The following is a 13,577-nucleotide window of genomic DNA, read 5'->3' as shown; positions in this document are numbered from 1 at the left end:
ACACAGAAGATATAGCTTGGGCACCACACAAGGAGGACACACATACATTCTGTGAATCTCCAGGTCTTGACAGATCCACCCTAGATGCTAGCTGAAGTTGGGCAGCTCCCATTGCAGAGCCCTGGGGAAGGGGAAGTACAGAAAGGAAGAGTACCCAGAGAGGACAAAGGACAGTGTCGCTCCCATTGCATCTCTTGGCATCCTTAGCACATTACCAGGCAGTGCCCCACCAGGAGGCCTTTCTGGAGGAACTGAGGAAGCATAATCAGAGTGGAAGAGTTGAAATAAGTTAGTGATTTGGGAGTGCATTTCCAGGCAATACCAGGAAGAAAGGAACCCAGCAAGAGAGTATCATCCAGAACTGGACAAACAGGATTAAGTCCTCCTGGTCCCTGTTGCAGAGCTCTGGGAGGAGACAGGAAATGTGAACGTCAGAGAGGGGAAGCTGGGATTCTTAGACATCCACTTGCACCAGCCATCAGCTGGAGGCAACTCCTGAGGACATTTAATTCCTCAGCACTGTGGTCTGTCCTTACAGAGAGTGAAGGTCTAGTGCCCAGAACACATCCTCAGAGAAAGACATAGATGCTGACAGTAGAATTTGGGGCATGGACAACAGGGAAATCTGGGGGATGTGGCAGGATACCGGTGACTTCTGTACTAGGAAAAGCTGGTAGGACCCACCAAGGGCCACCCTCAGAAAGGACAAAGCAGAGTAGAACCCGAGAGTCAGGAGCAATGACCCAGGGGACCATTACATCATCCTAGTTCTTTTTTCCAGGAAGACTTAGGGGACCCTGTTGTAGGAGAGGGCCTCCCAGCATGTTCTGAGCCTGAGCTCTTCTTGGAAGTGGAGTCTTCTCTGTGTATTGTGACCTTTCCCCACCTCAGGAGGGGAACACCATTCTATGGAGATTATCAGTTATGAAGTTAGTCCCTTGGCAACATACACTCCTGGAAAGCAAAGGCTTTCCAGGGGAGATCCCTAGGGAAGAAGCATCCTGTAGCATCCTGGCAGGTGATATATCTGAGCTTGGGTCATGGCAGTCCTATAGACTCATTGTGTAGTTGTGTGACCTTAGATATCAATCGATCTTTGGTACATATGTCCTGTCCTGTAAACTCAGAGGCTAGCCTGCTCTACATTAAAAGTCCATGTCAGATTTATATTTCATTTCCATTCATTTTTTAATATGGGTTTGCTGCCTTGGAATCCAACCTCACAGGTGAGAAACAGGTCAGAGAAATAGAGGGGACTTGCTACAGGTCACAAGAAGTTAACAGACAACAACTTGTTTCTCTTATTGTCCTCCTGTCCAAGACTCCGATACACCAGAACCCCAGCAACTTTTCTAAGATTTCCCCTAAGGCTTAAGGAAAAGCCTCAGCAAATGAGTGTGAGCATTCCTGCTTTACTGTCTTTGCCTGGCTCTATGGTCTAGGAGGCTGGTCTCTGAGGACCATAAGAGATTCTCAAAGTATCACTAGAGAGCTTAAATAAAACTGTTGGGTGTGGTCCCCATGCCCTTTGATGCTGGAAGTCCAGGGGGTACCTGATTATTAGCAATTCCAATGAGCTTCAAAGTGAGTTACTCCTGACCAAGAACCACAGCTTGAAAGCTACTGGGCTGGCTGGTGTCCTCTCTCTGGCATCAAGCTGGGTTCAGCTAGCTGATGGAAAGGCATAGAGTAGGTGGAGGTAAGAGAGCAGGGTCAGGGAATTCATTCCTCAGCTCCCTTTGTTGGAGTTGCCACCAGAGGACATCCCTGTGCTCAGGTAGCCTCTGTCTCCAGGTCCTGGTGATTTCTCCCTCCTTGGTGGTTTCTAGTGTCTCTGTTCCTAGACTAACCTTTTATGAAAAAAATCTTGTCATTACTTTTCCTTAAAGAATGTTATCTGGGGGCCCATATAATTCCTGCTGGGATCTTGAGGACCGTACCATTTTATGGAATTTGTACTCTTGAGAGACCTTCCTTTTCTGTAGTCATTTCCTTCCTGCCAGTCCACATAGGGCTGGAGTGAGAGAGGGATGCTTTGCTATTGAAATTTCTTCTTGCTTATGGTCTCTGCCCTGGAGCTACCTGAAAGCAAAGGGCTCTTTGTTCTCATTTCGCTCAGTCATTTCCTGTTTTCTTCCTTTCCATTTCTACTCCCTGGGAAGGCCAGTCTCCATTACTACATTCTAAATAGGGTCATTGGGAAGAAAGAGCTTTTTACCAAGGTTTCTCTTTCACTGTTGTTTGATGGCAGCCCCTGCCCTCCTCCTTTCTCCTTTTGATCTTTTCTGTGTTCCTGTGGCCTGGGCCTTGGACCTCCACTCTGGCCTTTTGGGAACCTGGGTACCTTAAGATGATAATCACAGCTGGTTTTCTTCTTGTGCCAAGAAAATTTCTGTTTATCAAGGCTGGGCAGGCATGGCCTTTGAGAGGGACAGATATAAGGGCAGGGACAATTTCCAGGCCTCTGGGCTGTTTTTCTTTAACCTGTTCCATTAAAACTCAGGATGCGTTCATCCCCACCCTGGGGTTCCCCCTCATGTCTTGTGTTGCTCTTTGGATCCACAGGTTACCTTGACTGAATCTGCTGGGTTCAGTACAGACCTATACTAGACCTGATGTGCTACAGCTATTGAACCTCAATTAGAAAAGAGATTAGGGTTCATTTTAAATCACCAAGGGGATACTACTAAGGCTTCTAAATTTTCTCCATCTCTTTTTTCTCTATGGGTGGGTATAAGACAATTCTTAAACAAAAATATGTCTGTAGAAGGAAAGGGTCACACTGGAAGGCTGGGGGCAGGGGGAAAGGCATCCCAGAAAGCTGTTGTAAAGCTCACTGCTTCTGTGAACAACTGCAGTGTGATCTCTATGGAAATCCAAAAAGAGATGTGGAAGAGGCCCTTCTATGGACTGATGAGGAACTTGGAGTTTCAGGGCTGAGGTTTCTCCCAGGCATGTGCATTCTTCATATTTGCTGTCTGTCCTGAGCTTGGGCATAGCATCCTTCCCCGACTTTGGATAAGACCTTTAGTCAAAGAGATATGAACAGGGCAGGGCAGGGCAGAACCATGAGGTATGTGGAGCACATACTTCAAAAAGGAGCTCACATAGAGCATCCACAGCTAGATTGCAGCTTCCTAGAGTAGTGGCCCTGGGCACCTGATTCCTGTTATCATGATTCTGCCTCTGGTACCCATTCTGCCATTGATGCTTCTATACAGCAAGTGATATGGATATAGGTCCTGGGAAGTCACCCCAGCAATGGAGTTCAACTCTAGTCATGCCACTTTCTGCATTCTTGACTCTCAACTGGGGCCTTCAGCAGGAATAGTGTGTCCCTCTCTCCTTCCTAAGTTCTGCATTCCCTCTGGTCTTTTGTCTTGGGACTTATCATCCCACTGTTGGCTCCATCCAGCCTCATTCAGTTGTCTTTCTAAGGTGTTCACTATCAGTTTGGGGATATAGCAGAGAACAACCCAATGCTCATGACTTATAGGATGGTCCTATATTCAATTCTTATTTTTAGACATCTGTCATACAGAATATTTGGGGAAATAAAAATGCAAGACGGCTGTGGTTCTGCTGCTGTGAAGCAGCTCTGGGAGGCAAGTAGGCAGGCTCAGATGAATGCCTCGCAAGGCACAAGGATGACAATGGCCAAGGTGAACAGAAGACACAGCTCTGGGGCTGAAAAATGGGGGCTTGTCTACATGATTAGGGTCAGAGAAATTCCCCTAGAGAGTGAGCATAGCTGTGAGTCAGAAAAGTGATATTTGCAAGTCAAAGAGAAGGAAAGGTACTCTGATGGAGAAAATGGACTGTGTCAAGGTGACCTTGAAGTGTAGAAGGACATGGGAACCTCATGAGTTATGCAACAGCCAGTGTGGCTTAGCAAGGAGCCTGTGATGGACCGAGCCCAAGTGAATGGGTCTGGAAAAGGCCTTGCAAGGAGGAGAACTCAAGAGCGAAAGGAAACATCTGAAGAGTTTTTAATAGGAAGATGGCATTATCTAAGTCATGTAGTGAAGATCTTCATGGGTCCTGCCATGGATCAGATAGGTAGAAAGTTTGGGCCACTTGGATATGGAGGGGACAGGAAGAGGCTAAGCATGATCCAGGGGACAGTTGTTGATGGCCCAGGCAAGGATGAGTCCTGGGAGGATGGAGGAGGCCACACACATACACACACACACACACACACACACACACACACACACACACACACACACAATCTTTTAAATATCTCTCATACATTTTTACTTCTTTTGACTTCTGTCCCCTGGCCTGAGTCTTTCTGTCTTCAATGAGTCAGGCTCCATTCTTTATTCTCTAGGCATTTTTACACATCTGTGCAATATCATTAGGAACAGGGCGTTGGAAGCCTATTTTAGATAGGGGACCCCCTCTGAGCTCACAACCTGACAAGGACATTGGATAATGCACAGAAACAGAGGGGTGGTGGGGACAAGTCACAGCGAATAGCTACCTGTCCCAGAACAAAGGCATTTCCCAGTGCCCAGCACAGGAAGTATTCTGCAGAGGCCCACACATCACGCCTCAATACATGTTTGCTGACTATCTCAATATCTCTTTCTGCCACTCCACTTGTAGAAAAAAAAATCTTGCTGTCTGCAAGCAAGAGAGAAATTATAAATGTTTTCTGATTAGTTCCACTATTCAGAGCCCATTCCTAAATCAGCACAGGAAACAGCTAAGCGAAAACTTCTGCCTCTTTCTTCCTTTACAATCTGCCCGTGTCTTATTCTTTCCCCAGCTTTTTTTTTTCCTATGGTGATGTCTAGACAGTTAAAACAAAACTTTGAAATGTGCTAGAAATAACTTGTCCCTTAGGATTCTCCACTTTCTCCGTTCTTTGCCCAAATTGGGGTACTCTGAGATCTTAAGGAATGCTCCTCACTCGGTGGGCTGGATATCAGAAGGCCTGGGCTGCGCTACACTAGATCACAGGAAGGCTGAAGTAGGCAACTCTTATTAGATCACTGACTCAATACTTTGCTGGGGGTAACTCTGCTCTCTTGTAAACTGTCTGCTACTTTGCAAGCTGTCTATGCCATCATCTGGAAGTGCTAGATGTATTATCAGTAAGGGACAGTCAGGTTTGTGGCAGTCCCTCTATTCCTCTCCCCCTTCCCTCCTCCCTTAGGATTGTTACTGACTTTTTTGAGATTCACCATCCCTTCCTGAGATCATTGTAAAAATTTACTAACCCAAAGCTGGAAACATAAGGATTATTTTATATCAAATCCTTAGAAAAAAAGAAACATTTTTGCTCCCATGTTTCCCAAAATCTAACAAATAGAACATCCCTGAAGGAAACCTACAAGATATGATGTTTCCGTATCGATTCTTATTGCGGTTTTCATCTTCCTTGGCTGTGTCCCACGAAGCTGTCTGTCCCTCTGGTAAGGCCTATAATGCAAAGACAAAGTGGTTAGCATAGCCTGAAATGCTATGAGATGGTAACTCTTCTCAAGTGTTGATGAGGAAACAACAGGAAATAAGTATTACTGTGAGACACTCAAGTATAAAGGGCTTTTACCCTGTAATGGTACCTTCCATTGTCTTACCTTTTTTGTTCATTGGTTTAAATATTGTTATATCCTGTGGCTATCATGAGCTTAAAGTCTAGTCCAGTAAGGAGCCATTCACTCACTCATTCATTCATATGCTCAACAGATACACATTGATCCCCTAATATGTTTTAGATGCCTTTCTAGATATTAGAGTGCATAATAGTAGCCAAGAACTCCAGAGTATTCAATGTAGCAGAGGACAAAGCAAATCCAATATTAGAAAATGAAGATATGAAGAAATAAAGCAGGGTAAATGGATAGCAATAAAGATTGAAATTTCCGCTGGGCGTGGTGGCACACGCCTTTAATCCCAGCACTTGGGAGGCAGAGGCAGGTGGATTTCTGAGTTCGAGGCCAGCTTGGTCTACAAAGTGAGTTCCAGGACAGCCAGGGCTACACATAGAAACCCTGTCTCAAAAAACCAAAAAAAAAAAAAAAATTGAAATTTCTTACAGTTTAGGAAGTTTTCTGTGAAAAACTCACATCCAAATTCATTTCTTGATAGGGTAAAGAAGCCAGTTTCATTGAAAAAAGCAGAAAGTATTTTCTAGGGAAAAGGAACAGGTACAGAGGTCTGTGAGCAACCATGTTCACAGATGAAAGTAAGGGAGGAACGGGGAGCTGGAAACTTATAGAGAGGATATGAGAATCCAGATGAACCCCCAGCATTGAAGTTCCTGGTTAATATATCATGTTGTCAGAAGTGTGTTGGGACACCATTGGAGGGCTCAGAACAAGGAGGTCATCTCATATGCTATAATATTCTTGTGTGGAACACAGGCTCTCAGAAGGCCAGAAGAAGCAAGATGATTGGCTATGAATTTACTGTAATCATATGTCATGATGGCATTTGGACTGTTAGAGTAGGTAGTGGTAGTGGTCATGAGAAAAGCAGTCTTACTTGGTTCAGTTGAGTGTTTCTGATTTAGGTTGCCTCTGAAGCAAAAGCAGAGAGAAGGCTTTGAGTATAAGTGGCTGGATTTGGAGGCAATCAAAGAGTATGATTAGGAGAATGGGGGAAGCAGTCCATCAAGAGAATGAAGCTGACAGGGCAGAATGCCACTGTACCACTGAGGAGCAAAACTGAGGCTTATTTCACAAGCACATCTCATGTTCAAGGCTCTTGTTCCAGAAAGGGAGAAAGAACTGGGAGGGAGATGAAATGCTTATCCAGGATTTCCTTTTGATTACTGTTGGAGAATAACTGTTAGAAAACCCTCATGCTTTGTAGGTAACGTGGATAGCTTTTGGTCTCGAGGAAACCTTCAGGTAACAAAACATAGATGCTTCCTAAAGGAAGCCATCAGGTGGGCATGCATGAGAACCATGAATGTGTAGATTTGTCTAGGGCACTAGCACATGTATTGTAGACAGGAACTGTGGAAGAAAGAAGAATAAAGGCTGGCCTCTAGGGCGATGGTTTGACGAACCAGAGGAATGTCATTTACTTCAGTAAATGGAGAAGTCTGTGGGAGAAGCATGATAGATTGGGTGGGAATTTAGCCCTGAGTTTTGGATACATGACGTGCTTAAAGAGTGCTCAACAGTGGGTACTGTGTCTTTTTAATATGTGGAGATGAGTAAAAATGATAATGGCACCCAACTTTGAGATGCCTCTAAGACATCTAAGCTGAGCTGTTGATCAGGAAGTTTGATACAAAGCTTTACAGCTTAAAGGGGGATAGGGGACAGAAGTCATCTATCAGTTAAAGAGGGTGCAGTAATGTTACTGACAGCCAGTTGATCACCCTTGTGGGTGGTTTAAGAGAGTTGAGTGCCAAGTGATCTAGAACAAAGGGAATATGTAGCCAGCACCCTCACAGATGAGAGAAATGAGCCTTTATGGAGAGTGGAAACAGCTTTATGAAGCCTACAACAGCATGCAGGACAAACCCTATTTGATGAGGGTCTCTATCCTTCCCCACAGGAGGACAGGCTGAATGTCCTGCCCATGGTCCTTGTATTACTTGGGACACAGAATTTGCAAGTCAGCATTAGCTGTACCCATCTATTCCTTACTAGGTCTAATTAGCCCTCACAAATTAGCCAGAAGTTCAGTCATCCAGCAGATCATGGTCTCAGAGATAGGCAGGGCCACTGGGTATGAAAAAGTAGTGTTTGTGCACAGTGGAACCTTTCCTGCTTCAAGTCCCTTATGCACTTCACCAACTTTGGTGGGTCTACTAATAGCAAGGGTAACTTGCAAGATGGGTCTGTGAAAATCTGTATACATATTTGGCCAGAGCCTATAATCACACCCAGCTCTCTGGTTGTAGAGTAGTCACAGCCATAGGCAAATGCAGACATGGCTGTATTCCCGGAAATGTGTATTTATAAGCATAGGTGTTTGTAAATATGGGTTTAGCTTGTGTCTGTGGTTTGCTGACCTTTATTTTCCTAGCATGATCATGGGCTTCATCTATGCAGTGGATGGATATGTAGAACTGGGGTCTGTCATTGATTCTTTCTGTAGCCACTGAAAGGCACAGGTGAAAGGTCTTTGCCTGCACTTCCTGTGCAAAGCTGCACTCTCCAATTGAGCTCTAAGGTATCTTTTCAGCTACAGTTGACTCAGAATGCTACTCTTTGTGTTTATCACACCCTTAGGTAGGTTTCTTAAAGGGGAAACAAGGCAAGTATTGCCCTCTGGGTACCAAGCATCCCTGTAACCATTCATCCCTTGACTTAGGCTATCTTTAGATCACAGATACTTCTTGCTCCCATGTCTAACTCAGCTTCCAAACCCATCCTGCCTCCTGACCAGAAAGCCCCACTCCTGCCAGTGAGCCTGCCAGGTGTAGTGCTGTGTGTCAGGGTCTTAATGACAACATTGTCTTTCATGATATTTGGGCTGATTTGGGGGCAGTAGGTTATCTGTTTGCAATTCTCTGTGGTAAAAGTTCACTGTTCATTCCAACATGGTGGTGGGACAGACTATTTTCATATGGATCTAATGAGAAAATATGTTTAGTATGTGCTATGTGTCAGAATTTCGGTGACAGTTAAGGTTAAGTTCTCTTTATGACTGCATGCTAATATTGCTTCGGGGTGGTTTCAATCACTTAAGGCCAAGGAGTTGTTCCAGATCAGCTAGGTCACTGTCTGTGATAAACTGTGGACACAGTCAATGATTAAAGCTCCCATGGGATTTCTTGTGAAAATGGTAAATTTACCTACAGAGACAATTTTCCATGAGTCTTCTCTTCAGTGCCCTGACACTGGTTTTGTTCCTTCTATTTACCCTCCATTGTAATCAGAGTGATCATTATAAAACGTGATCAAGCCCAATTATTCCTCTTTTCATTGTCTTCAGGATAAATTCCAAATTGTTTCATTAGCTGGCTTTTTTTAAATGACTTCAACCCAAATAGTCTTTCACCCTTACTTCTTGCTGTGTACAAAGGCCTTCCGATCCATGAGAATTTTCACACGTTCTTTCTACTTGAAGTTCTTGCCTACTTCTGTAACATCTCAAAGTATCTTCAAGACCCCATCCAAGCTTCTTCTTCTTTGTGTAGTCTTTCTGCTTGCCCTTCCTCTTTGTGTACTCAGATGGAGTCAGTCACTTCTAGATATTTTCACACGGACAACTTTACGCACAATAACCCAAAAGCCTGCCTTCCAGCTTGGCCATGGGCTTCTTCAGGGAAAGGATCAAAACATCTCATTTCTAATTCTGTTTCCAGTGCCCACTGCTGAGACCGTACTTCGTATTGTTAGAATGACAAGTTTGGAATGAACGAAATGACAAATGAACACAGTGAGTTCTGGGCCTGTGGATGGCAAGATCTTGGAGTTGCAGAGCCATCGGTGACCTTGAGAATTGCCCTGCCAACACTGGCCTTCAGGCAGCTACCTGATCAGGTGATTCACAGTACCAATTGCTGGGATCCCCTCAGTGATAGACAGCTCTCTGAGCCACAGTTTCCTGCCTGTCTTTTGAGAAGCATCATTGGCTAGATTTCTTCTTACTCTGGCCCTGGGCTTTGCCTTGGCCTGCCTCCTGGGGCCCAACAGAATAAGCATAAACCCTCTGTATGGCAACACTGCAAAGCCCAAGGAGGTCCATCCTAACCACTGCTTAACATTAAAGCCATGGCCTTGGGGACAAGCCAAGCCAAACCTATCCCAGCGCAAGCCTATACTCAACATAACAGTTATAATGATTGAGGGCTCCTTCCCCATGAGAAATATACACAGGTACCCACTACAGACCCTGAACCACTATCTCCCCTTAGCAAGGCATAAGGAGACCAGGGTTAGTGTGTGTGTGTGTGTGTGTGTGTGTGTGTGTGTGTGTGTGTGTGTGTGATGGTGTTGACAAATATAGAAGGTGTGCCTAATAGAGCCACCCGAGAGAGAGGTGGTAATGGCTCCTAATTGGCAGACTTTGATCACCCATATGTTTCCCTTCTTAGGTAGCTGCAGTCTAATAGAGATAATCTCTTCAAGAAAACAAATCTGAGGGGTAAAAGCATGAAAGGGGGACTCATCTCAGCCTTCAAAGTGAAGGAGCCAGGGGCATTATTTTTACATTAGTGGCTAGTTACAGTAGATTGACCAGGGAATGGTGGCAGTCATTAGGAGCTAATCACATTCTTTTGAAACCAAAATTGCCACCTCGTTATACTCCTCTATTATCAATCTCTGGCTCCCTTTTCTTGTTCTTTCTCCTTAAAGTGTGAAGCCCTACTTTTGCATTCCCCTCTGAGTGTAGAACTATTTCCCATTCTCCCCTCAGTGTTCCTTTCCCAAGGCAGTCGCTTAATTTCTGCTCAAAAGATGTGTTTGAGGATGTCCCTGTCCCTGGAGAGCTGAGCCTTGGGTAGTCACAACATCCTCAAAAGTCAGATTTGAAAAGGTCTTTTGAGAGAGAAAAAAAAAAAAAAAACCTAGATTATTGCATAACCTCTGGAAGTGAGGTCGGGAGGCAGGGAAGCAGTTGCTCAGTGACATGGGAGAGTGTGTTTCTCCCGCATGCACCTCCTTCCTCTCTGGGCATTTGAGGCTATACCAGGTTCTAGAGATGATGATGACATTAGATGCAAATGATGCTATTTCATGAACCACATTCACTGTGGGGAGAGAGGCAGATGCCATGCACACAGAACAAGTGATTGCTGTTTGGGATATGTGCTTTGAAGGCAATGAGCAGCGTGCATAGTGCATAGGGAGACAGTAACCAGGGATAAAGAACAATCCGGATAGAGAGGTTTGGGCAGGATTGTTTGAAAAGGTAACATTTGAGGAGGAGAAAAGTGGACCTTGACACTGGCAAGCTAGCCTGGTACTCACAACTGAGCCCCAGGGCTCTTCTGCTGAGCATAAAAGATTTCACAGAAACCAGTCAGAGACAAGAGCCCTTCTGAATGTTAGGATGGGAAGGGACAATTGCAAGGCCTTTCTTCAGTCACATCTAAACACAGACAAAAATGTGAACATTGTTCATAAGCACAAAGAAAATGGCTAACCATCGCTCAATCCCAGTTGACAGGCATGTCCACTGCCTTTCTGCCAGCTACATTCTTCTCTCGGTTAAGATGTATCAAACTGCCCAATAACAGCACATCTAGCACCCAATCTGGAGCTCGCTTAAAGCATCTATAATTTCACTGAGCACAACCTACATTGTGGAGCCCTTTCTGACATCCTTTTCCCGAGAGGCCCAACTCTCTCCATGCTGCACAGTGATTTCTTCCAAACTGACACATTCCAAGTCGGAGGGAAGATCTTTAAGACTCAAGGTAGCAAATGTTACAAGGCCCAAGGAGTAAACATCTCACAAGTCTTAAGAAGTTTCTGAAACTTAGAGGATTCACAAGGCCCTTCTCCAAAGGTATATAAGCAATAATATTTGCTAAAGAGAGAAGATTCTCCAACCAGTCAAGTTGGCTATAAATCCTATGGGGAAAACTAGGGGTGGGGCTTCTACGAGTCAATAGTATGCAATGTGGGCTTCTTTTTTATGATACAGTTACCTTTGAGTCATACACGTTCCTGTATGTGAACCCTCACCCATACTCCCATAAGTAACCTCAATAAACTTAATGGTTCACTAAGCTAGACTTGCCATTATCATTTCTTGGGTCTATTGTCAGTTATCTATCTGGGATTAACGAATTTATTCATGTGTCCCTAGGGAAAGTCACACTGCACCTGAACTATTCAATAACCCCAACTTCCTCGGCACGGTGTATGTCTTTGGATGACATATTTGACCTCAAACTAAATGATGAGCAAATGTCAGCCATGGCAAGAGCTGGGTGGCGTGTTCCAGGCTGAGGGAGAGCTAGAGCAGAGGCCCTGAGGGAAAAGGAGCTTATGGTATTCTAGAACCTGAGGGAGGCTCTCCAGGGCACAAATAGCAAGAGGTATACATTCTGTGGACCAGTGGTACATAGGTGTGGCTCAGGAAGACTTTCAGATCACGGGAAGAATGTGGGTTTTACTCAGCCAATAGGAATGCTTTGGGAGAAAGCACAGCCATTGTCACATCAAGATAAGAGCAGGAAGCACTTGCCACTGGAGCCTCCCCTTCACATTTGTTGACAGATTGGATGGATTTCATTATGAAATGATCATTGGCGCCTACTCTAGGCAGTCTTCTCTTGACTCACCTGCCATGCCACAGTGTCAGGGGGAGGCTCAGACCACACGATCACAGACTATTCCTTCTTAGGCTCTGTCCTGCTGACTTAGTCTATAAGTCTGAGTGACCTGCCTCTGTTTCCCTACTTGGTGTTTTAATCTCCCCTTAGAAGCAAAAATTATCCCTAATGATTGCTTGACTAATTTTTTTTTCTTTCTACCAGTTGGATTAGTCCAACTAGCTGAGAGGGTCCTTTATAATGCTTTTAATTCTTCTTTGGACCCAAGCCCCAGATGGTGAGACCTCAGAACATGGTTTCGGAAAAGAGCTGACTTCTGATCCTATGCTGAGGTGTGCCAGTCCACTTCATTTACCCACAGTACCACTAACCCAGCGGCTTCTGTCGGCAGTGAGCCCTTCCTTTATTTCCCTTGGCTTGCCTGTATCCCAGGAGATAATTGGATGTGAAATGCCCTGAGGTGCAGCAAAACCAGGCCTCAGGATTGCTGATCAGCCAGTTCCTGGATGATGCTTCAGGGCACAGCCAAGAGCCTGCCTCCTCCATAACCAGTTCAGCCCATCAGGATTGCTTCCTGTTCCCACTGTATCCTGTGGAAGGAAACTTCCCGAGTCCTCACCAAGGAAGGAACCATTTTACTAGGGCCGGTCATTCACCTTTCTTGTCAAGAACTGCTTTGAGCGTACTGAACTATGCATGTGAATGGGGGAAAGGCAGAAAGGCAGAAAGGCGAGCTGACTACCGTGCCTGAATATTTTCACTGGAAGTCATTTTCCCATCTAAGACTCAATGCTGTTTTTGGAAACTAAGGCAATAATACTCCCTTCCTGTGAGCGGAGGAGTAGGGTCCAGCCTACAGGAGGAGCAGGGTAGCAGCTTTGTTGCTGCTCCCTTAGGGCTACTGATCCTGTTGGTACTTACACCCTCCTATGCATTCGTTAAAACACAGCATGGGTATTCTCTAAATGAAAATATAAATTATTGAATGTAAAAATGAAGAAGCATGTTCCACAGAGCTTTGTGACAATTTGTAATTACCCGAGGTAATGCACACAACATCTGGACCAGTGCCCGAGGCATAAGGTGGTTACAGACTATTTCCATCATCCTCCATACAAAGGTAGATGCTAGGCCATAGTAGCTTTCTCTCTGAATTTATTGTGTGCCCCTCACAAAAAATCTAAGTTATTGGTATAAGTATAAAGGTGAGGACTCCTGGCAACACCTGTCTCAGTTTTTCTCAAACCAAAGGGATTTTGGGAATATAGGTCTTTATTTTAAAGTGGGGGCAGCTCTAGGAATCTGGGGTGAGTTGAGTTCTAGGTAAGATATAGGCTTCAGGTAGTGGAGAATTCTGTTATCTACTGTGAGTCTA

General features: G+C 44.8%; 1 protein-coding gene across 12 annotated transcripts in view; it reads right to left on the bottom strand.

Moving 5' to 3' along the window:
• Ptprt (protein tyrosine phosphatase receptor type T) overlaps window positions 1–13,577 on the bottom strand; it is a 1,119,809-nt gene that overhangs the window by 69,182 nt on the left and 1,037,050 nt on the right. For all 12 annotated transcript variants that reach the window (XM_029473981.2, XM_029473985.2, XM_029473982.2 and 9 more), the window contains one exon: window positions 5,343–5,430. In XM_029473981.2, coding sequence (XP_029329841.1) covers window positions 5,343–5,430 — 88 coding nt within the window. The remainder of the gene's footprint in view (window positions 1–5,342; window positions 5,431–13,577) is intronic.

This window comes from Mus caroli, unplaced genomic scaffold (assembly GCF_978045245.1).
Source record: "Mus caroli unplaced genomic scaffold, Mus_caroli_1 scaffold_2, whole genome shotgun sequence".
In the NCBI taxonomy this organism is placed as follows: domain Eukaryota; kingdom Metazoa; phylum Chordata; class Mammalia; order Rodentia; family Muridae; genus Mus; species Mus caroli.
Note: the sequence above shows the minus strand (reverse complement) of the source record. Positions and strands in the feature narration are given on the sequence as shown.